The sequence below is a fragment of the Camponotus vicinus genome, unplaced genomic scaffold, assembly GCF_025532165.1.
Source record: "Camponotus vicinus isolate PSW18456_S1 unplaced genomic scaffold, iyCamVici1.0 SCAF_10, whole genome shotgun sequence".
In the NCBI taxonomy this organism is placed as follows: Eukaryota; Metazoa; Arthropoda; class Insecta; order Hymenoptera; family Formicidae; genus Camponotus; species Camponotus vicinus.
In genome coordinates this window covers 14,696,686-14,722,873 of record NW_028141946.1, presented here as the reverse complement: position 1 = coordinate 14,722,873, position 26,188 = coordinate 14,696,686, and the positions used below count along the sequence as shown (strand labels likewise).

The 26,188-nt window shown below is 40.6% G+C and overlaps 1 protein-coding gene across 6 annotated transcripts; it reads left to right on the top strand.

Annotated features, from left to right (window-relative positions):
• Window positions 1–672: 672 nt before the first annotated feature.
• Window positions 673–5,399, top strand: LOC145960580 (uncharacterized). Of its 6 annotated transcripts, none has more exons than XM_083080157.1 (4): window positions 673–913; window positions 1,016–1,151; window positions 1,248–2,142; window positions 4,709–5,399. In XM_083080157.1, exons 1-3 carry the CDS (start codon window positions 734–736, stop codon window positions 2,135–2,137), a joined length of 1,206 nt encoding a protein of 401 aa, XP_082936283.1. In that variant the 5' UTR covers window positions 673–733; the 3' UTR covers window positions 2,138–2,142; window positions 4,709–5,399. The 6 variants fall into 6 exon arrangements, with proteins under 6 accessions (XP_082936283.1, XP_082936280.1, XP_082936282.1 ...); XM_083080154.1 differs by lacking the exon at window positions 4,709–5,399 and adding an exon at window positions 3,957–4,016; XM_083080156.1 differs by lacking the exon at window positions 4,709–5,399 and adding an exon at window positions 2,759–2,869.
• The last annotated feature ends 20,789 nt before the right edge of the window (window positions 5,400–26,188 follow it).

The window sequence follows — 26,188 nt, the reverse complement described above, 5'->3', positions numbered from 1 at the left end:
CCGTTTCGCCGCGCACCGCCATTATGTTACAGTGAGATCGCCTTCACCGCCACGCACTTCTAGCCACGCCATTGGCTGATTTTCTTTAATTTATTTCTCGTTAATTATTGCGAATATTGCATAACTGCACAAGACTCTTCTTCTAACTTTGAGCCAATCTACCTTAATTTTTTAAAATAATGATCACTTTCATGACACCCTGTATTCCACACACGCTTCGCCCGGTACCCGCGAGTGAGTGAGTCCCGCGCGCCTAGATGGCGTGCATGCATACACTACAGAGGTTGGTCTCATAATAACTGTACCAAAGGCGATTCTTATTATGTATGCCATAATTGTTATTCGGAATAGATACCAATCTCTTTTGTATAAGTAGTTATCATATAATTTTTATGTTATTATTTAGAATTAAACTATTATTTAGACTTAAAAAAGTACAAAACTGGTGTGATATTAAGTATAATTATTTTATGATATTACTTATAATTATGCCTCTATATGTCTCGTCCGGATGGAGACTATGTAGTCGTGCTTCCGCACGCCCTCTCGACAACATATTTTAAAGTACCGCCAAAAAGAAAAGCTCGCGCCTCTGCGAGCGCGAGTTGCCGCGCGCGCCGGCGCAGCGCGCGCCACGCCACCTCATTGTGTTTTGTTCGCTCGTGTCGACAACGTGTACCGTAGTTATTATTTTCATTTTTTAGTCTCTTTTCAGGCTCTACCCATTAGAATAATGCCTAAGCACAAAAGCGCAAATAAGGGATCCTTCTCGAGGCATTCTAGGGACAGAAGAGCGTCCCGTAAACATTCCTCAAGGGAAAAATCGCGCGAACGTGCTCGAGGAGAGAGACATAGGAGAGAAAGATCTAGGGATGCTCATTCATCGGACAGCATCTCATCGAGGGATTCTTCGGTACGGCGTTCCCGATCCAGGGAAAGTTATAGCGAAATTCTCAGAGATTTTCGAGATTTTCTTGTGCGCCGCAACAGCTCACATAACTTAGACTTATGTCAGGTTAGATCGCCTATAGAGGTTATCCCGCCACAGGATGAGGGCCCAGCATCGCCCTTAGCAGCAATTAGACCAGGCGCCGTGGAGCAGAATACAATAGAACACACGGTCGCACAAGCTGACCGAGGCGTTGTACCAGGTATGTCCTCCTGTTGACCCAGCCCCCCTCTGCAACTGGCAAAGGGAGGACATAACCGATGTGATTTCTATTCTGTCTCCTTCTTTCCATACATAGATTCGCCGACGATTCCTAGCGTCAATGAGGTGAGTGCCACGCCAACTGGCAGCGTATCCTTTGCCTCCCCTCTTGCCACAGACATTCCGGAATCCCAGGTTCCGGAAGTTGTTCCCGTGGCGTATACCTTGGTTGAGGATTTGTTCGGGAGAACTCAGACACCCCCTACGTCATCCTCCTGGAATCCTACGGTTCTGAATGCAATCCAGACGGAGTCGCGAGGCGGTCTCAATAACGAGGTGCGTTCTAACCTGCTGTCTAAATATGAACCTAAGGGGGAGCTATCATCGCTGGCTCCACCAAAGCTGAATAAGGAGCTAATCGCAGCGCTGACCCCGTCGGTCATTAAACGGGACGAATATCAGTCATCTTCACAGGCACAGGTGGCTGCTTCCCTCAACGCCCTCGGCTCGGGCATGTCGCTCTTGCTGAAGCCGGAGATCTTGCAAGATCTCAAGAATGAGGCAAGGTCGGCTCTGACAAATTTCTCAGAAGGCATTCATCTGCTAGCGGACCACCACTACCGTCTCTCACTGGCGAGAAGAGCTTTCACCAAGCCTTCTCTCAATATCGTTGGCAAAAATGCTGCAGAATCAGCTCCGATCGACGAGTTCTTATTCGGGCAAAATTTTGCCGAAACGCTCAAGGCGGCTCAGGTCTGTGAAAAAACTGCCCGTGATGTCTCCAAATCAGCTCCCCCGATAGGAAAAAAGACGTTACAACCGGTCCGCCAGTCAACACAATATCGATCTCACCAACAGGCGTCTAGGATTTCGGGAAACCGGAAGGCCCCTGCCCGTCCTTCGTCGGCTCGCCGAACAGGGGCTCATTATCACCAGAGCCAACGCCACCGCTCCCGGTCTCAGACCAGATCTCGTCGCCGTCACTAGACAACGTAAGTTCGGCCGGTCGCTTACATAAATTCTACGAATCTTGGTCGAGTATCACCTCTGACCCTGTTGTATTGAGTGCCATAAGAGGCTACCGCATTCCTTTCACTATTTCGCCTCCATCAAGGGCTCATCTTTCTGAGCCCAACTTGTCGTTATCTGCTGCGCTAGCCTGTGACTTGGAAATAGATCGTCTACAGCGAAAAGAAGCCATCGCACAGGTTGAACCTAGCAAAGACCAGTTCCTCTCATCTTTCTTTCTGATAGATAAGTCATCAGGAGGGAAACGCTTTATTTTGAATCTGCGAGACCTCAACGTATACATCGAGCCTCCACACTTCAAATTAGAGGATTGGCGTACTGTGGTTCGCCTCATGCTTCCTGGAACGCATATGGCAACCCTCGATCTGGAAGATGCTTACCTGTTAGTTCCAATTTTTGAGGGCCATAGAAAGTTCCTTCGTTTCCAATGGCGCAATAAGACCTTTGAATTCACGGCTCTGCCTTTTGGCTTGTCCACAGCTCCCTACATATTCACAAAGATTCTTAGACCTGTATTTACCTATCTCCGTAAAAAAGGCTATCAATCAATAACTTACCTGGACGATTTTCTCCTCTTAGGTTCGTCCAACGAAGAATGTCGGGCTAACGTCAACGCTTCAGTTAACCTTCTTCACTCTTTGGGGTTTGTGGTAAATTACGCTAAATCGCATTTGGAGCCATCAAATAAAAGCAAGTATTTAGGTTTCATCTTCGATTCAAATGAGCAATCAATTACGATCCCTCCTTCACGTAGAGCAAAGTTACTAAGTTTAACAACATCGTTGGCCCTCAGAACAAGATGTTCCATTCGAGAATTTGCCAGCCTTATCGGTTCTCTCGTCTCAGTCTGCCCTGCAGTTCAGTACGGACTTCTTCATACGAAGAGATTTGAAAGAGAAAAGTTCTTAGCTCTTGTCAATAACAATGAGGATTACTCAGCAGAAATGGACATTTCTTCACACTTCCAAGAAGACTTCAGATGGTGGATCGACATCTTTTCCAATCCCAAACAGACGAACAAAATCCGCTCAGACAGATTTGTGCAAGAAATATTTACGGATGCATCTTTGAACGGCTGGGGGGCTTCTTGCCGCGACAGGCGCACTCATGGCTGGTGGTCTGAGTGTGAGAGGACGCTTCACATAAACTCATTAGAGCTTAAAGCGGCCTTTAACGGCCTGCTTTGTTTTGCAGCAGATCTTCACGACTGCAACATCTTACTCCGCATTGACAATACTACTGCTATAGCCTACATCAATAAGTTTGGCTCTATTCAATTTCCTCATCTCTCTGAAATTTCTAGACAAATCTGGCGTTGGTGCGAGGATCGCAACATATTCGTTTTTGCCTCTTATATTTCATCTATAGAAAACTCTATCGCGGATGCCGAATCTAGAACTTCGGATCCTGATACGGAATGGTCTTTATCGGTTACAGCATTTCGTCGAGTGGCAAGGGTCTTTGGTCCCTTTGATATAGATTTGTTCGCGTCTTCAATAAATAACAAATGTGATTTGTACGCTTCCTGGTATCCTGACCCGGGATCAATCTCTGTAGACGCGTTCACTTTTTCGTGGGAAAATCTAAACTTCTATGCTTTCCCACCTTTCATTTTACTACCACGTGTTCTCAGAAAGATAATTGACGACGAAGCAACGGGAACACTGGTAGTGCCTTGGTGGCCCTCACAGCCCTGGTTCCCGTTGTTTGGTCGTCTTGTGATTTCCGAACCATTAATCTTACCTCCTAATTATTCACTCTTATCGTCACCTTTCAGGACCTGTCACCCATCATGGAGGTCACTTTCCCTGGGGGTCGCGAAGTTATCAGGGAGGCATTCAAGGCTCGCTCAGTACCAGATACAGCAATACCAGCTTTACTAGCCTCCCTATCGGAATCGACTATCAAACAATATTCCTACCCACTTCGTGCCTGGTGGAAATTTTGCCAGCGTCATAGGTCACCGCTCTACTCACCGTCGGCTGCTCAGACCTTGCAATTTTTAGCCCAGGAGCTACCCAAAATCTCTTCCTATTCATGTCTGAATACGATGAGATCAGCGATCTCCTTAATTTCGCAGAACGAAATCGGCAATCATCCTATGGTTAAACGTTTCTGTAAAGGCGTTTCGGTAATCAAACCGCCCCGTCCGCGATACGATTTTGTTTGGGACCCCGCCCCCGTGATAGCTAAATTGTCCTCTATTTACCCATATGAAGGAGTTTCTTTGAAAGATATCACCAAAAAACTGATACTCCTCTTAGCTCTCGCTACTGGTCATAGAGCGCAAACGCTTAGTTTAATAAGAGTGTCGCAGATCTCTTTGGAAGAGAAATTGATGATTCGCGTTCCAGATCGGATAAAAACTTCAGCACCGAGTCGCTCTCAACCCTTTTTCCTTTTTTCACGCTTTGCAAACCATGAAAATCTTTGTGTTGTTCGCCTCATGGAACATTATATAGAGCTTACCAGGGAGTTACGCCCTTCTACATGCGATTTTTTGTTTATCTCTTTTTCTAAACCCCATAGGGCGGTTTCGTCGCAAACTATTGGTCGCTGGATTCGTCTGGCTTTGGAGGAATGTGGCATAAATACTTCCCTCTTCTCTGCACACAGTACGCGACACGCTTCAACGTCTCAAGCAGCCGCTAAGAGAGTCTCTATCGAGATTATTAAACGCGCGGCGGGTTGGACCGGCGAGTCCAGGGTCTTTGCAAATTTTTACAATAGGCCTCTTATTAACCCTGAGGATTTTAGCGATGCGATCTTAAAACCCTAATTACTTCTACCATGAGATCGCTACGTAAGACCATGTTGTCATTAGTCTTAGAAGTTTATTTTAATTTTAAGTTTATATGGCTCTTAGAACATGCAATTTTAATTTTTCTATAAGACCACAGCGTACTTTTTGTATACTTAGATCTATAAGACACTTTATACTTACACATCTATCTATTATTCTTAGATAATATATAGTACTCGCTCACAGTCTCTCATAATAATATTTATATTACTCCCACTGGCAAATCCCTAGTCTATAAACAGCTACATAGTCTCCATCCGGACGAGACATATAGAGGCATAATTGTTAGATTGAACGAACTTACCTGAAGTGAAGTTCGATCATAATTATGCCCTTTGTCTCGTCCGGATGGACACCCACCCATCAATTATTTCCCACTCCCAGGAAGGGTGATTTGCCGAAATGATTGGAACTTATGAGGTGGCGTGGCGCGCGCTGCGCCGGCGCGCGCGGCAACTCGCGCTCACAGAGGCGCGAGCTTTTCTTTTTGGCGGTACTTTAAAATATGTTGTCGAGAGGGCGTGCGGAAGCACGACTACATAGTCTCCATCCGGACGAGACAAAGGGCATAATTATGATCGAACTTCACTTCAGGTAAGTTCGTTCAATCTAACAATTATTTTGCTTAACGAAGGTTATTTTTTTTAAGTTTTTCAAAAATGATAAAAATAAATATTTATTTTATTTTTTATATTAATATAATATAATACACAAATTTATAATAAAAGTTATCTTGCTTAATAAAAAATTATAATAAAAGTTGCCTTAAATTGAAAAAAGTCATATTTATTTTATTTTCCCGAAAATAAGAACTGGTACTTTTATTCCCAGACTAGGGCCGGTATTCATAGTCCGTTCTTATATTTAAGATCGTCTTAAGTTCATCTTTAGATATTGTATGTATCATTTTATTGGCTATGGATTATTTGAAGATGAACTAAAGGCGATCTTAAATATAAGACCGGACTATGAATACCGGCCTATACTTTCGTCCCAGGCCCCCAGGATAAAAGTAACAATCAACATACTTGCGAAAAGCTGTAGTAGCTTTTTAAATATCTATCGTTTGAGATTGAAACATAGGTATAATAATAGAGCAATGAATGGAGTTTTTTAACATACAGGGTTTACCAAAAGTGTGGAAACCCCTTAATATTTCGAAAAATACGCATTTTTAAAAAAAATGTTTCATACAAAAGTTATAGGGTTTTATGTGGCGCATTACACAGCAACATTATTATGACCTCGAATAGCGTTGTTAAGGTTATGTGAAGGTCAGCTTCAATTTTTTAAATGGAACCCTATATTTTTTATTACATTATCTTGCAGCTTATCTCGAGAGCTTTTCAAAACACTATAATAAAGTATTTCTTCATTGAGTACTTTTCGAGTTATAATTCACATATTTCTATAATTGAAATTAATTGCAGGTATATAAATCGCAAACTTTGTAAAATTATGTGTATTATAATGTGACCCGAGCACGCCAAGTTTTTGTAAGTCGTTTTGGTCTTAATTTTTTTAGTTCCAAATTTACTTGGCAAAGCTTATGATTAATTTTAAAATTAAATATTTCCTAATAATAAAAATGTGTAAATTATAATACGACTCGGGTCAAATTTTTGTATGTAACTTCTTAAATCCTTTAGTTTCAGGTCTACACAGTAAAACTTATGATAAAACAAGTCGATTAGTTTTTCTCTTTAAAATTCAAAATTGGCGATTAATGCAATCGATGTTATTGCAGTAAGTGTTAAATAGTTTTATGCCTTACTATTTATAATCTGCAATATAAAATCCGCGATATATTAATGCTATTTCATATTTTGTACAAATATTTATTTGGATCACACATAATAATGTATTTTTATATATCATACAAAGTATTGAACTTATTTTGAAAATCATTTTCATTTTATCGAGAATCTAATACATAAATGCAAGATTGAATTTGTGACAAATATTTCAAATTACAAATCTCTATCAATTGCTTCAATGTACTTGGCTAATTAATTATTGATTTCATTATTTAGTTTTGATTTTTTTTTATAGGAAAAATATATTTTTTGAGAGAAAATTTTTATTATAAATTATTTTTAGGGATATTTTTTATAAACCTTATGTTGCATACAAGGTGGAATATTTTTTTATGTACTTGGCGTATTTTTTTTTACCTTTATAAGGTTTTTTTGGAGGGATTTCACATCTTTTTTTAAATTTACATATATTTTTTGAAAGATAAATAATTTTTAGGGATATTTTTTTATCTTCTATTTATATTCTTTTTTTATCTTCTATAGTTCTATAGTACATAATTATATATATACATATGTGTGTATGTGTGTGTGTGTATATATACACACGTATACATATATATATATATATATATATATATATATATATATATAATTATCATTATACATGTAGGGAATATTTGTGCGTAACTATATTTGTGTCTACGCAGGCAAATGTAATAAATGTCTATGTAACTATAATTATGGTTGCGCAGTCAAATATGTAAATTTCTACACACACACACACACATAATTATAAATTACATAATATTTATATTCCACAAAATGATAATAACTATCTATTCTCTTTATTAAGATTAATATATAATATGTCAAAATATATTATGTCTAAACAGAAATGAGAAAAATTTCACAATATTTATCTTTTGATTGATTTACAAAATTCACAGTCCACTTGGTTGTCGTTAAGTGTCACTTTGTGTTTTTATATAATACTAAAACACTAATAAATGTACTTGGCGTCGCGACGCTACTGCATCGCTTGATAATAACTTTTAATATGTCACTTCTCTTCCTTGATACATTATTACACACTACTTCTCTTCCTTGTTCTGCACTATACTTTTATTTATTTACTCTTATTTACTTCTTATAATATGTGTTTTTAAACAAGTAACCTGACTGCTTAACGTGTCACTTCTCTTCCTTGTTTTACACTATTCCGCACTATACTCTAATAAATTAATCTCTCACACGTACGTACACATATACGTATACATATCACACGTATGCACGCATATGATTTTGTCTCTTAAAGCATTGTACATATCGAAGCAATAATCGTATACGCACGCTGTGAACGCCGCTTGAGGGACAAACTCGCTTTGCGTGTGTGCGTGCGAGCATATGTACGTAAGTCTGAACCTGAAAAAGGAAGAGAAGAACGAAAAATGTCACAATTCTGATATTCGATCGTCATTTCTCAGGATTGACTGCACCGATTTTATTCAAACAGGTCGCAATCGAAAGCTTGTATTCATATTATATAATAAAAGTGTCGTTAGATTTTTTATTACGGCTTTAGTTTATTAAATATCTTAATCGAAAGTTTACTTAACGTGAAATTCCGGATAAGGTACTTGGTAGCGCCACGTCGAGAACAGTCACTCTCAACTCAATGCTTGGACCTGTTTTTTTATGTACTTGGCGTCGCGACGCTACCGCGTCGCTTGATGAAAACTGTTGAGACGGCAGTCAGGTCAAAAGAAATTATCTAGGTAATTAGACTATATGAATATATTTATTCAATTAATGAGATGCAGACGGATTTAACTTATTACAAGACCAATGTGATTTATCACGTGCGCACTTGATAACGAACGATATAAGAGAGAGAGCGGAAAAAGGAAATAACGGGGGCGCTCGGATATACACCGAGCCGTCATGTGACCGAAAGGCGCACACACAAGGCGGGCATATTGCAGCGCGATAATTTAAATTTAATTCTTAACACGCCCCCTCAAGATGCACGCGGTTGTCACGATCTCTGTTTCGCTATGTCCATGCACATCCTAAACCCTCGATGCAGTTCCAGTGACTCGTTCTTGGCAGTGGCTTTGTAAGAATGTCGGCTATCATTTGATCGGTAGGCACATGCTCCAACATCACAAGACCTTTTACGACTGCTTCTCTGATGAAGTGATATCTAATGTCGATATGCTTCGTACGTTGGTGGTACATGTGATTGCTTGCTAAGCACTCCGCTCCACGATTATCGACAAACAATGTGATATCAGTCATATGAGGCAGATCCAACTCTTCAAGAATACTGCGAAGATATACTCCTTCCTTGACGGCTTCAGTCATGCTCACGTACTCCGCCTCAGTTGATGACAATGCAACTACGCGTTGCTTTTGCGACTTCCACGACACCGCAGCACCTCCAAGCAAGTAGACATATCCCGTGTACGAACGTCTGTCAATTTTGTTTCCGCCCCAATCGGCATCCGAGAATCCATGTAAAGGCTCATTTGTTTTGGTGTACATTAGTCCAAGGTTTGTGGTTCCTGCTAGATAGCGGAGAACGCGTTTTGCTGCTAGCCAGTGTTGTCTCTTCGGTTCACTATTAAATTGGGCTAATCTTGATACCGTATTGGCTATATCGGGTCTTGCTGCTACCGCTAGATACATAAGTGCACCGATAAGCTCCCGATACGGAAATGATTCAGTCTTTGAATTTGTTAATTCTTCCTGTTTGGCATTTACTTCAGATGGTGTGGCCACTGTATTGCACTGCTCCATCCCGAACCTAGCTAGAATATCCAGCGTATATCCCTTTTGAGTGAGCTTTATTCCATGATTCTCTTGGATAATTTCAAGCCCAAGACAGCGCTCAGCAGGTCCGAGATACTTTATCTCAAACTCTTCCGCTATTTGCTGTTTTACCTCTGATATCCACTCGACGTTCTGTGAAGTTACTAATATGTCGTCAACATATATCAGCAATAAAAGAACATCACGCTCGCGATGTGCTTGATATAAGCATGGTTCACCATGCGTTGGCGTGAGCCCCATTTTCTTTAACTTTGCGTCTAGTCGAATATTCCATTGCCGACCAGCCTGACGCAGACCGTACAGAGCCTTGTTTAGTCGGCAGGCATTTCCTCCTGCGCGCAGTTCCTTCAGCATATTCTGTGCTGTACTCTTCACCTCTGGTATGGGGTTTTTCTCGAGGATTAATTTCTCTAGCAAGCTCATTAGCATGTCTGGTACTTGCATGATAACCTCCTCTTCTAGATATCCGTTCAAGAATGCTGTGACCACGTCAAACTGCCAGATAGTCAATCCGAGCTCTGCCGCGAGAGCCAACATAAGCCTTATAGACTCAAGTCGAGCGACAGGAGCGAATGTGCGATGATAATCGACACCGTAGCGCTGACCATATCCTTTCGCTACTATTCTTGCCTTTCTCTTCGCAATTGAACCATCTGAACAATATTTGTTGGTCAATACTATTCGACAGCCAATGGCCTTCTGATTGTCAGGTTTTCTAACAATCTCCCAGGTGTCATTCTTGATCAGACTTTCCACTTCTAACAGGATGGCTTCTTCCCATTCATCCTTCTCTTTACTCGACAGTGCTTCTTGAATAGACACTTCGGCGACCCCGGCAAATATATTCTCAGGGTCGACAGTTTCCTCGCGAAAAACGTCATCCTCCAATTCATCTGTAATTACTTCAGTTGGTATATTACCTTCATCTGCAGCACTCTCACGAACCGATTGGTACAGCTTGCGAGGACGCTCCCTGCTTCCAGTGCGTAACAGTTTGGGTCTACCCGGCCCGCGTCTGTTTAGAGCCTCCGGTTGTACTGACGCCACTGGTGTTCCTGGTGTTGGTTGATGCAGCGGACTCGTTCGCTTTCTCAGCACAGGATCAAACAGATTTGGTGGAGTTCCTGGCTCAGCAACCTCATCGTCTGAAAATTCAGGTACCTGAAATAATTCACGAGCATTGCACTCATCGGTTACTGCTTCACGTTTTGTCTCCAGAAATTTTACGTCTCTAGCTACTATGACTCTTCTCATTTCCGGCATCCAAATTCTGTAGCCTTTCGTTTCCCGTGGATAGCCGATGAAGGTTCCTTTAGTCGACCTTGCTGCAAATTTATCCTTAGCAGGATCCTTGTCCAGGACGAACACGTTGGACCCAAACGATCGGAGATGATTCAGATTAGGCAATTCGCCAGTCCATTTCTCGTAGGGAGTAACTCCACTCAGGCTACTGGACGGACAGCGATTGCGTATGTGGCATGCAGTTGCCACTGCTTCAGCCCAAAAAGTCGATGGTAGCCCTGACTGTAACATAAGACAGCGAGCCATGTGGAGGAGAGTTCGGTTCATCCGTTCCGCGACTCCATTTTGTTGAGGAGTTCGTGCGACGGTCCACCTACGCTCAATCCCACAGTTCGTCAACAACGAATCCATTTCGGTGTTACGGTACTCCCTACCGTTGTCTGATTGCAAGGCCTTGATGCTCATACCCGTCTGTCGTTCCACAAAGGCTTTATATTGTTTGAAGGCTTCGATTACGTCACTCTTGTGCTTTAGAAAATATACCTCGCACCATCTCGAGCTGTCATCGATGAACGTGACAAAATATGTAGCGACAAAATATGTAGTCCACTCATCGACTGGACACGTAAAGGACCTACAACATCTGTGTGTACAATTTTTAATACCTCAGTACACGGCGGACGTCCTTTGGGAAAGGGGAGAGCTATCATCTTTCCTCTCAGGCATACTTCACACTTCTTCAAATCTTCAGCTTCCTTTGTTGTAGGTGGCGGCAACCTTAAATCACTTATGACCTTGACCAGATCCTTGGAGTTCAGATGACCAAGGCGCTCATGCCACGACCACAGATCGGAGCATGGAAGAGAAGCTTGTGCAGCACCAGTACACTCATTTTCGTCTCGGATATAATACAGATCACCTCGTCGATCTGCTACCATCTTCACTACTCCATTTCTGTCAGTAACAAACGCTGAGTCACTCTGAAAAATGACTGTATTTCCTCTGTCTGTAATTTTTGTTACAGAGGCTAGATTGGTTCTTAAATCTGGAACAAAAAGAGTATTTTGAAACTCGACTAGTCTGCGACCTTGATCACTGGAAACCGACATCTTCACTGCCCCTCTGCCATCGATTCTCGTCGAGGCTAGACTGGCAAGATTGAGTTTGCCTCCACTTGATGGAGTGATCCAGTCAAAGGAATTTCTGTCTCCACACAAGTGAGCGGTACAGCCACTGTCGAGTATCCAAGCACGAACACTCGCTTGATAGCCTGATACCTGTTCTCTTTCTTCGAAGGTTGTGTAACAAGCCAGATATGCGTCATCGACAGCATGTGCGCTTGGCTTAACTTGTGATTTCACAGCTGCTGGTTTAGATTTCCCTGGGGATTCGCTCTGCTCTCTGGAAGGACAATCAGGAGATTTATGTCCGGGAACGCCACACTTGTAGCATTTTATTCCTCGTGTATCATCCAGTGCAGGAGCCTTGCCATCGGTTTTACTCTTCTTGCGCCTCGGTCGTCGTCCAGACTGTGCAGCTGCGAGAGCACCGGCTGTTTCAACTACTGTGGTTTGCTTTCTCACATCGTATTCCTCAAGAATCTTTACTTTGAGAGCATCCACGGTAGGAAGCTCATCCCTAGACTCAATCGCAACTCTAAAGTTATCGAAGTTGGATGGGAGACTATAAAGAAGCATTATCGATAGCAACTCACCATTGATTTCAACCTCCATAGCTGCTAGTTTATCTACGGCATCACAAAATTTTGCCCAAAAAAAATATGCTCTCTTACGTCCTCACCATCCACCATGCGTTGCAAAATTAGCTGCTTGAGTAACGTCGCCTTCCTCGCCGGTCCTTTGGACGCGTAAATTGATTCAAGCTTAAGCCATACTTCTCGTGACGTGTCCAGATTTCGAACTTGAGGTAGCTGCGACGGATGAATAGATAAAATCAGATCTGATCTGGCTTTTCTATCGTTTTTTCTCCACTGACTTTGCAAAGCTGACACGGTTACTGCGTCGGCGCTTGTTCCCACAACAGGAAGAGTAATTTCACCGTTCACGTATTCCCATAAATCACTTTTGATCATTAAAGCCTCTATCTGCATTTTCCACGTGTCGTAATTGTCCTTAGACAGTGGCTCAATTCGAGTTCCGTTTATCGCTGTTCCCGACATATTTCACTAAAGTCTAGTCTTATCACGTCTACGAACACACGGTAACGCTAACCTGAAAACTCGAATGAATACTTTTGATCTTATTTATTACAATAACCTGGGCCCATAACCTGTTGAGACAGCAATCAGGTCAAAAGAAATGATCTAGGTAATTAGACTATATGAATATATTTATTCAATTAATGAGATGCAGACGGATTTAGCTTAGTACAAGACCAATGTGATTTATCACGTGCGCACTTGATAACGAACGATATAAGAGAGAGAGCGGAAAAAGGAAATAACGGGGGCGCTCGGATATACACCGAGCCGTCATGTGACCGAAAGGCGCACATACAAGGCGGGCATATTGCAGCGCGATAATTTAAATTTAATTCTTAACAAAAACTAACTTAATTATAGTGTTTTGGAAAGCTCTCGAGATAAGCTACAAGAATATGCAAAAGCATATAGGGTGTCCCATTTAAAAAGTTGGAGGTGACCTTCACATAACCTTGACAACGCTATTCGAGGTCACAATAATGTTGCTGTGTAATGCGGCACATAAAACCCTATAACTTTTGTATGAAACATTTTTTTTTAAATGCGTATTTTTTTAATTATTAAGGGGTTTCCACACTTTTGGTAAACCCTGTATAATCTTTTTTTTATATCTCTAACGATAATTAATTAGTGACCTATAATACAAAAAATGTTACTTTTGTCCCCGGTCTCCCCTAATGATTGTTTACAATCATTACTATCATAAAATTACTATATACTATTATTATATAGAATTTTATATATTTTAATAAAAGACTGATGAAATATGAATGATTTATTTTGTTTCAGATTCTTTATATGAAAAAGTGAACATTTTACATGAAGACTTTCAACAATTTAAAACAGAAATGAGATACGAAACAAGTAGAAATAAACGAAAAATGGAAGAAATACTTACTATTCTTAGAGAAAAATTTCCAATAAACGAAGGAAATGAAAAAATAACGATGGATTTGATGCCTGATTTTCCATTGACATCTATCGAAGAATATATGCGATTCCACGAAATGTTGAGAAATGACGAGACAATTCGTAAATGCTTTGCAAGTACCTTTTGTATGTATATTCTGAAATAAAATGTTTTACATTCTACATTTTTAAAAAAAAGGTAAAGTTTCAAGAAAACTTGTAAAGTTTAAGATACTTTTTGGAAATCTCTTATAAATTTAAAATATATGAAATATTTTCTCGAAAATATTATGAGATATTATGAGAATTTTTTAAATAGAAATCACAAAAAATTAATGATTTATTTACATTAAAAAAATTAATAATTAAAAATAAATAAGGAATAATGAATAATAATACAACGATAACTTTTGATAATTTTGTTGAGTGTATAATATAGATCGGTATAGATATCTATATCGAAACTTATGGTTTTTTCACTGTTTTATAAATTTATAAAACTTATAAGTACTCTTACACACACACACACACACACACACACACACACACACACACACACACACACACACACACACAACACTGCAACAAATACTATAATATAAATATAAATATAAATTTATAAATAATATAAAAATTTAAATAATAAATTTATAAAGATTTCCAAAAAATCTTTAACTTTTTAAAATTTTGTTTTTTTTTAAGTTATAAAATATACAAGATATTTCTGAGAATATAATAAATATTGAAAATAAATATATATTAATAATATGACATCTTGTTCTTTGCAGTACAAGAAAATAAAATATATTGATGGTGACTCTGTACAAAAAATGATTTCCAATATACTTACATACTGCATTACATTTGAAGTAACACATAAGCTGTCTTGGGCTGGTGCAAAAAATACTGTCGCAATCGAAAATTCTACTTTTACAAACACTATAATTGGTAATGTACTTTGCAATAAAAGATTATCTAAATGTATTTTTCAATTTTTTTCTATTCGCGCTACTTTGTTATTTATATTCTTTGCGAATGTAGATATATAAAAATCTTATTGATATGTGAGATGCATGAAAATTATAACTTATTCTTAACGATTTTTTTAAATACTAATATTTTTATTTATATAAATAGGATTCAATTTAAATGCATGGACTGTTTTAACTCAGTGCTCATTTTTATTCAAATCTTTAATCGTCGCCGAGCTGGAGAAATTGAGCGATTGACATTAAGTAATTATCAGAATAAAGAAGTATTAGATGAAAATATCGACCAAGAAGTTTATAAACAATTGTCTGATTCTACGAAAGAATTTGCTAAACAGTTTGTTCGGTTAACACTTCGAGGAAAATTGGGTAGAACTATTTCTGTATTACTTAACCCATTTGTAATCCAATGTATTAAAACTATTCTTAAATTTCGAAAACACGCTGAGGAATAAGTTCTGATAATGAGTATATATACAGTGTATCTCAAAGCAACAGTTTATCTAAAAGTATTTGAGAGCGTGTCCTTTGATGTGTCATTTTGCTAATGAACACGGTGCACTCATTCCAAATATATTACGTGGTACTACGTTAAGAAAGCACATCGCATATACTTTCATGTTGAAGATATCAAAGGATGTCAAATTGACCGGCTCGCTAACTTTATGGGTCATCATAAGGACATTCATAAAAATATATATAGAGTACCTATACCAATACTCGAAATGACTGATGCTTCACGATTGTTGATGGCAGCCATTGGTTATGATGATAAAGAAGACGATAAAGAAGATAACGAAGAATATAGTGATGATAATCAAAACAGTAATAGTAGCGACAAGGAAAATGAACATATTGCTTCAGCAATGAACATAATGATAGATGTTCTAAAAAAATATATCTTATTCATACGAGTCTTCGTAGTAATCACGTTAAGTATAAACAATATTTTGGATTTGTTAAGAAAGAAATTTATATATATGCAATCTTGTAACCTTGCGGGGAATAAAGTATATCTATCTATGTACGTAATTCGAAAACAATTAGAAAATATATTTGAAAAATATAATTTAAAGTATTCTCTAATTATATTTCATATATCCTCAAAATATACATAAATTATATAAAAGATGACCTCGAAATAAGCTCATGATATATAAACAACGTAAAATTTAAACGTATTATTTCGGGACATCTTACTAATTGTTAATTGCAATACTAATTGTTAATTGCAAATTACATTTTTTTTCGAAACAATTATGTGTTTTCTTTACACCAATTGATTCCTCTCATTATTTTGTACGTAAAAGTATTAAGGTAAGATAATCGAAAAATGAATATTTAACAAGATATTTTACGGTTTATGTAAAATTAAGAAATTATTTCAAGCCTCATAACTCAAAAAGAATTTAACGAAAAGATACTTAATTATAGTGTTTTGGAAAGCTCTCGAGATAAGCTACAAGAATATGCAACGAAAAATAGTAGGTTCCATTTAAGAAATTGAAGATGACCTTTATGTGACCTTCAAATGACTATCCAAGGTCAAATTTTTGCCACCATCTTCTGTCCCCTCGAAGTCAAGCAACTTTTATTTGAAACATTTTGTTGTACATTCAAAAATAAAAAAGTTATTGGGGTGGGTAACTTAAAATGGCTCACCCTGTATATGTATGTATATATATATATATATATATATATATATATGTATATATGTGGCGGCTACGATCCACCACACATTCAGCGCCTACTGAACCGCACGCCGTACACGCGCTACGCGTACGGCGGTGCGAGCCCTAAGGCGATTCGGTACGCGGCGAGCCGACAGATGGCCGCAGGGGCAAACCATTTCGCATAAGTGAAATTCGGCAGCCTCGCTATATAAGACCGCGCGAGACGACGGAACACCGAGTCGCGGCTTGAGAACAGCACAGCATCATAGCTCTCTATATCGATAGCCAAGACTTGTTCTTTTTGCACGAGGAGATAATACCTCCTCGGGAATTAATTGTGGTAGAGCTTCGCGCTCTCACATCATTACACGGCGGAGGAGTCACATTCCACGGCCACTCTCGACGCCCCGATCACCAGGGCCGGTCAGATCACCGTGGAAAGAGGCGCCCAGGGCACCCTGCACCAACCAGTCAGCAGGAGAGAGGAAGGTCTCGTTCCAGCTTTTGCCCTGGAAACTGGAGGAGATAGACCTGGAACCACCGAGATTTACTCGTCCACCACGGTACCTGCTCGAAGTCTGGGACGTACGGATACGAAGATACACTTCGCCAACTGGACCTTGGAGCGTTCCAGTAGCAGTCTCGCCGCCGTCGCCGTCGTCGTGTTCACGAACAGATCAAGCCTCACAGACGGTCCCATTAAGCCGTGTCCATAGGGGGACACAAGTCGGCACCGTTCACACCACGGAGCAGAGCATTCAATCCGACTCCGATTGGGAAACACCGAGTCACACCACGGCCACACAGACGGACCAGCTAGACGCCAATAACAACTGTCTAGGGTCCCTTAAAGTAACCAAAGCGTGGCCACACATCACGTATAGAGAGCGGCTATAACTCCGCATACAAAACAACGCCTCGATTAATTGCGAGAATCTCGGCAACCTCTGCAAATCCTTCCACGAGCGAATTACGAACACGCCAGAACATAAAGCGCTACATTGGTGACCAACCGACGTTGGAGGAAAAACAGACATGCCGAAGAAGGAGAGCACAATAATCGTGGAAGATGACGATGCCAGCATCAACCGAGTTGCAATGCGCATCCCCCCTTTCTGGCCAGACGATCCGGAGCTGTGGTTTGCGCAACTCGAAGGGCAGTTCGCTCTAAGCATCATCACCGACGATGACGTCAAATAAGGATACGTTCTGTCCAAATTAGAACCACGACAAGCGAGGGAGATTAAAGACGTAATCACGAACCCCCCCTCCAGCAACAAATATTCAGTTATAAAGAGCGCTCTCATACAACGGCTGACAGATTTCGCAAGAGCAGCGGATCAGGCAACTTCTGGAGAGAGAAGAGCTCGGAGACAGGAAACCATCACAATTCCTACGGCACCTTTCAACGCTAGCAGGAACAACAGTCTTCGACGACTTGCTGCGGACACTATGGCTAGGGCGCCTTCCACCGCAAACACAGGCCATCCAGGCCACGAGGAAGAGCGACAAACTACAAGACGTAGCAGAGCAGGCAGACCGAATCCACGAGGTCAACAGCCGAGCTCTCGTTCTAGCCACGGAACGTCCACCAGCAGCAGCAGCCAGTAGCCCACAGAACGCATGGACATCACAGATGGAGACACTTACCCAGCAGGTAGCCACTCTCACAGAGCAGATGACCAACATGGCCAAAGAGCTACAGAGAGGACGCAGTCGAGCCCGAAGTCGATCACGAGGTAGACCACGCAGCAAAACACCTATCAAGGAGGGTCTATGTTACTACCATCGACGATTCGGAGCAGATGCCCGCCGTTGTGCACAACCATGCACATTCCAGAAAAACGAGTAGGGCACTCATTGCTGGCGGCCAATGACAACAGCCCGACACCGTGCCGCCTATACGTGACAGACCGCAATACTAAAACGAAGTACCTGGTGGACACAGGTTCAGACGTTAGCGTTTTCCCGCAGACGTTAGCAAGCAGTAGAAGGCGACCAGAGGCATATGAACTCTTCGCGGCAAACGGCTCCCGCATAATCACATACGGCTCCATAACCATCAAGCCGGATTTCAGCCTAAGGAGAGCATTCCCGTGGAGGTTCATCATAGCAGACGTCGGACAGCCCATCATCGGATCAGACTTCCTCGCATACTATGACTTGTTACCCGATATGAAAAGGGGCAAGCTCATCGACAGGAAGACAGGACTAACAACTACTGGCGCTAGGTGTTACAACCAGGTCTTCTCGGTAAAGACATTAGTGGAGAAGAGCGAATTCCATGCGCTCTTGGCAGACTTCCCAGACATCACCAAGCCAACAAGGACAAAGGAGGTAATCAAACATGGAACTCAACACCACATACAGACAACGCCAGGCCAACCAGAAGCCAGCAGGCCACGCAGACTAGCACCAGACAAACTGCAAGCAGCAAAGACGGAATTCGATCTACTCCTACAGGAGGGCATTATCCAGCCGTCAAAGAGTCCTTGGTCATCGCCTCTCCACATGGTACCCAAAAAGGACAAAACATGGCGTCCATGCGGAGACTACAGGAGGCTAAACGCAAGAACCGTACCAGATCAATATCCGATACCGCACATAGAGGATTTCGCGCAAACGCTCTACCAAAGGAAGGTCTTTTCAACGATCGATTTGGTCAGGGCATACAACCAGATCCCAGTACGAGAGGAAGACATTCCAAAGACAGCGATAACCACACCATTTGGCCTCTTTGAATTCAAATACATGCCATTTGGCCTACGCAATGCAGCGCAGACGTTCCAACGCTTCATTAACGAAGTGCTACGCGGATTGGACTTTTGTTACGCGTATATCGATGATATACTCGTAGCATCATCTACTAAGGAACAACACGGAGCACACCTTAAGCAGCTGTTCACCCGGCTCAGCGAATACGGGGTTAGAATAAATTCAGCCAAGTGTGTCTTCGGAGTCAACAAAGTACAGTTCCTCGGCTATTTAGTCTCAGAAGAAGGGACACAGCCATTACCAGAAAAGATCGAGGCCATAAAAAACTTTCCGCAACCAAGTACTGTGAAGCAACTACGTCAATTCCTGGGCATGATCAACTTCTACAGGAGATTCATCCCAGGAGCAGCAGAAGACCAAGCCATGTTAAACGACGTGCTAAAAGGACCAAAAACAAAAGGAAAAGCACCCATAGACTGGAATCTGGAAAGAGACAAGGCATTCAAGCAATGCAAGGACAGCTTGTCACGGGTCACACTCTTAGCTCATCCAGATCCAACAGCTAAACTGGCAGTAACAACTGACGCTTCAGCTACGGCAATCGGAGCTGTAATCCAACAGAAAACCACAGATGGATGGCAGCCACTAGCATTTCTAAGCAAGAAGCTCAATACAGCACAAACAAAATACAGCCCATACGATAGAGAACTCCTAGCCATATACTATCAAACATTATAGACACATGTTGGAAGGAAGGCTGTTCACTATATATACAGATCACAAACCGTTAATACAATTCAAAAAAGCCTTCAAAAAAGACCCACTCCAAAGTTCACCAAGACAAGCACGACATCTGGAATACATAGGGCAGTTTTCAACAGACATCCAGCACATCGAGGGAAAAGACAACACGGTAGCTGACGCACTATCACGAGTCGAAGCAATACATACGGCCGTAGAACTCGATACACTGGCTCACGAACAGCAAAACGATACAGAATTGCAAGAGTTGCTAAGAAGCGAAAACAAAATAAAACTAACACACATCCCTATACCAGGATCCACGAAAACAGCTTGGTGCGACACAAGCACGCCAGTAGTTCGACCTTACGTACCCAAGAGTCTAAGAAAGCAGGTTTTCTTATACCTGCACGGGTTAGCTCACCCAGGCATTAAAGCGTCAACGAAACTCGTCAAAGAGCGATACATCTGGCCAGGAATACAACAAGACTGCACTAAATGGGCAAGAACGTGTATACAATGCCAAAAAGCAAAAATAACAAGGCATAATCATACTCAGCCCGGAACGTTTGAACAGCCAACGCAAAGATTTCAACACATACACACAGATATAGTCGGACCACTACCGATATCAGAGGGGTATAGATACTGCCTCACCATAGTAGATAGATTTACTCGGTGGACAGAAGCAATACCAATACCCAACATCACTGCAGAGACAATTGCCAAACACATCTTTACGGACTGGATAGCACGATTCGGCACACCAGCTCGAATAACTACGGATCAAGGCCGGCAATTCGAAGCCGAGCTATTCCAGAACCTAACAAAACTAACTGGCACAAAACACATTAGAACAACAGCGTACCACCCCGAGGCAAACGGGATGGTAGAAAGATTCCATCGACAGATGAAGGCATCTATCAAATGCCACGGAACAGAGGCATGGACACAAATATTACCAGTCATCCTCCTCGGCATCAGAGCAGCCTGGAAAGAGGACCTAAACTCCACTCCAGCCGAGATGGTGTACGGAGAGCCGATCCGACTACCCGGACAGTTTCTCAGCAAGCTCAATAGGGATTACGAAAACGAAGACACCCTAGTAACCAGACTTCGAAGGACAATGGCGCATCTCCGACCAAAAATCAAACACCACGGACAAAAGGCTACATTCATCTTCAAGGACATGGAGACAGCTTCACACGTATTCGTACGACATGACGCACCAGCAGGAGCTCTCCACCTATCTTACGATGGACCCTATGAAGTACTAAACAGGGGTAACAAAACATACAAACTGCGAGTAAGAGGAAAGACAGTCAACATCGCAATAGACAGACTAAAACCGGCGTACATAATGGACGAAGAAGCCCCAGACCAAGCGGAAGCCACCAAGCAGGCTAAACCAAGCACCGAAGCCACCACCAAGACAACAAAGTCAGGACGAGCAGTACGCCAACCAGTCCGGTTCGCGCCAACATAGGATGGGCCTTACCACAACCAGGGGGGTCCTGTGGCGGCTACGATCCACCACACATTCAGCGCCTACTGAACCGCACGCCGTACACGCGCTACGCGTACGGCGGTGCGAGCCCTAAGGCGATTCGGTACGCGGCGAGCCGACAGATGGCCGCAGGGGCAAACCATTTCGCATAAGTGAAATTCGGCAGCCTCGCTATATAAGACCGTGCGAGACGACGAAACACCGAGTCGCGGCTTGAGAATAGCACAGCATCATAGCTCTCTATATCGATAGCCAAGACTTGTTCTTTTTGCACGAGGAGATAATACCTCCTCGAGAATTAATTATGGTAGAGCTTCGCGCTCTCACATCATTACACGGCCACTCTCGACGCCCCGATCACCAGGGCCGGTTAGATCACCGTGGAAAGAGGCACCCTGCACCAACCAGTCAGCAGGAGAGAGGAAGGTCTCGTTCCAGCTTCTGCCCTGGAAACTGGAGGAGATAGACCTGGAACCACCGAGATTTACTCGTCCACCACGGTACCTGCTCGAAGTCTGGGACGTACGGATACGAAGATACACTTCGCCAACTGGACCTTGGAGCGTTCCAGTAGCAGTCTCACCGCTGCCGCCGTCGCCGTCGTCGTGTTCACGAACAGACCAAGCCTCACAGACGGTCCCATTAAGCCGTGTCCACAGGGGGACACAAATCGGCACCGTTCACACCACGGAGCAGAGCACTCAATCCGACTCCGATTGGGAAACACCGAGTCACACCACGGCCACACAGACGGACCAGCTAGACGCCAATAACAACTGTCTAGGGTCCCTTAAAGTAACCAAAGCGTGGCCACACATCACGTATAGAGAGCGGCTATAACTCCGCATACAAAACGGTCCTTTTAAGGGCCACCAAAAACAATCCAAAAAGACTTGTATATAGTGTACAGAATAAACCAACTATTAATACAACGCCTCGATTAATTGCGAGAATCTCGGCAACCTCTGCAAATCCTTCCACGAGCAAATTACGAACACGTCTGAACATAAAGCGCTACATATATATATATATATATATATATATATATATATATATTGTTACGTCCAAGGGACTCCACGATTCTTTTCTTTCCCATAACTGATGCACACATGCATGACTCTCAAAAAATCGTTAATGTCAGTCAAATTGGAATAGGATTCTCAGTAAGTGCTCCAAAAACGACAGCCAGATATCAGCGGGCTATAAAATCATAAAGAGTAGCATCCGGTCACAGTCAAGGCGCCAGCCAGTCAGCCGAATTTGATATTTTCCGATCACTTAAAACCTCATAAAATCTAAAGAAGCTATAGAAAATAAAAGAAACTATTCATGAAAACGCGAGTGACCGGATGTCGCGACGCGACACACGAACCTATCTTAATTTCAAGAGGATAGTAAAAGTCATCCCTTGTCTTTAACAGATGCACTCTGCAAGACATAAATTACTGTTTCCTCCGATATTGCGAATCCTAGGCCTCCCGGCTTTGGAAAACGCTCTCCTATTCGCGAACGAATGTAATAAAATTCTGATTTGTTACATTTGTTCTAAACGTCCATAAGAAGGAGCAAGGAAGAGATGATAGAAATCTAACGAGAGTTTCTATTCGTTAACTTCCCCAGCTCTTCATCCTAGGAGAGAGTAATCCAAAACAATATATAAGCACCTACTCGAACGAGCATCAATCAATTAGTCAGTCAGTATCTCAGCATTAATTGTGTCATTATTATCGTCAGTATTCCTTAAAAATCTTTGCATTATTAAGTCAGTACTATCGGAAATCTCGAGATTAATAGTATCAGCATTATCAGTCGGTAACAAGATCAGTAAAAAGTAAACAGTCAGTAAGCCATCGAGTCAGTGCGCGTTTGTATTCAACTAACCGCACAACAATCCGTCCATCCTCGATGCCAAGGATCACGGGTCCAGCAACAACCATCACGAGGCCAGCGCTAATCGTATTTCCGCATATTCTAAACCAAATAATAAGTCTTTTCTTTTGTTTACTAATTCCTTCCTTTTCCTTTTTTCTCTTTCTTTCTCGACACTTATTGTAATTGATTCCCTAGTGGAACCTACTTCGAGGAAATCAATTAAAGCAAGGGCAAAGCGACTTCGATATCGTCGCAATTGCCGAACGCATAAACTACTGGCTCGGGCTGTGACTGACCTCTCCTTTGTATTAGATATAAGTAAACTAAACACAGACCTTCCCATCGCCAGAATCTTCTTGAATAACATTTAAGAAGATACGCGAGACGCCCCGTATCTGTCTCCTGAAACCCTTGTTCCCAGTTACTCTCGTGTATACGACACTAGGGTTACACAAGACCCAAGACAAGACAATATTCGTAAAAATATTGTATTGGTATTGAAAATTTTCAAAAATTTAAATCTTGTCTTGGTCTTGAGTGAATATTGGTAGCAAAAATCTCGTCTTGTATTGTCTTGTCTCGATTCTTTTAACAATTTTTTATCTAATATTAAAAAATTATTTAAATAATATTTAACATAATTTTTGTAATATAATTTAAAATAATTATTACTATTGTATTATATTTTAATTATATAATTATTACTATTATGTTATATTTATGTCATTCGTTTACTTTTCAAAACACAATATGTGTGTGTTGTCTTTACAAAGAAAAAAAGAAGACAGTTGCATGCACGCGGTTCAGATGCACGAAAGTGTTTGGTTTAACAAGTGCAGAGCGCTCTTCGTAGCACACAATTCTCTGATTCTGTTTCTGTGCGTGCAAGCAACGTCTGTAGTTAGTTGCGTATAAACAGTTCATTCAAATAGTTCGGACGTACTCTGAAAAAATGAAACGCACTAAATCTAATACGTATTTAGTAAAAAGAGTTAAACAAAGTACTTCTGCTAAACATGCAGACATTTCCGAAAGTGATAGCGAAAATACGGAAGAAGTAACTGTAGCTAAACAATGCAATTATAAGACTTATTTTAGATATGAAACAAAAAACGATGACAAAGTTGGTATATATGTTTATTGTGTAAAAAAGAAAATATAATTAAGGAAATAAAAATGGAAAATAGTAACACCACTGGATTAAAAAAGCACTTGGAGAAAAATCATAAAAAAGCATATGAAGACTTATTTGGATTAAAAACAATAAAAAATAAAATATTGCCAGAAAAACAGAAAACTATAGACATATTTTTAAATGTAAGTATTGAAAGTATTTTATGAATTGTGTATGGAATAATTAATCCGCGCTATTTTTATTTTACGTCAAAAATATAGTTATAAGAGCGCGCAGAACCTCATGTACATGCAAATTATCTTATTTACCCTACATTTTGTCTTGGATGGATCGAACGAATCGACACTAAATATTTTATACATATTATTACGTCACCGAGACTTTTTTATATGTATATGTTTATATATTTTGCATGCTTCTTGGTTTTTTTATTGCGCGCGATGCGTCTTCTCTCTTTCACGCACTCTTTTTCTTTATATTATTTTGCAATTGATTTTATTTATTTTATTTTACCGTTTGTGTAAATAAGTATACACCTTTTTGCAAGAAATTCTGCTTAAGTCGTTGAAGTGTTAATTAGGACATATTTTTTAATGCTTAAATTTTGTCTTCTTGAATTATTGCTAGTATCATGGATAAACAATCATTCATATATATATATATATATATATATATATATATATATACAGGGTGGACCATTTTAACCTTTAATGGAGAATAACTCGAAAACCAAGCCCGGGAGAGAAAATTGTTTCAGACAAAAGTTGTTTGGTTTCAAGGGGACCATAAGATGGTATCATTGGTTTGACCTTGAAGAATTATTTGAAGGTCACATGAAGGTCACCTTCAATTTCTTAAATGGAACCTACTATTTGTCATTGCATATTCTTGTAGCTTATCTCGAGAGCTTTCCAAAACACTATAATTAAGTATCTTTTCGTTAAATTCTTTTTGAGTTATGAGGCTTGAAATAATTTCTTAATTTTACATAAACCATAAAATATCTTGTAAAATATTCATTTTTCGATTATCTTACCTTAATACTTTTATGTACAAAATAATGAGAGGAATCAATTGGTGTAAAGAAAACACATAGTTGTTTTTAAGAAAAAATATGGAATTGTTAATTGCAAATTACATATTTTTTCTTCAAAATGTAATTTGCAATTAACAATTACATTTTTTCTTTCGAAACAATTATGTGTTTTCTTTACACCAATTGATTCCTCTCATTATTTTGTACATAGAAGTATTAAGGTAAGATAATCGAAAAATGAATATTTTATAAGATATTTTACGGTTTATGTAAAATTAAGAAATGATTTCAAGCCTCATAACTCGGAAAGTACTTAATGAAAACTAACTTAATTATAGTGTTTTGGAAAGCTCTCGAGATGAGCTACAAGAATGTGCAAAAGCATATAGAGTGTCCCATTTAAAAAGTTGTAGGTGACCTTCACGTGACCTTCAGGTGACTCTTCAAGGTCAAACTAATGGCACCATCTTATGGCCCCCTTCAAGCCATACAACTTTCGTCTGAAACATTTCTTCCTAAAGTGCATAGTTTATGAAATATTCGACCGTTCCGGGACTTTTGGGACACACTGTATAAG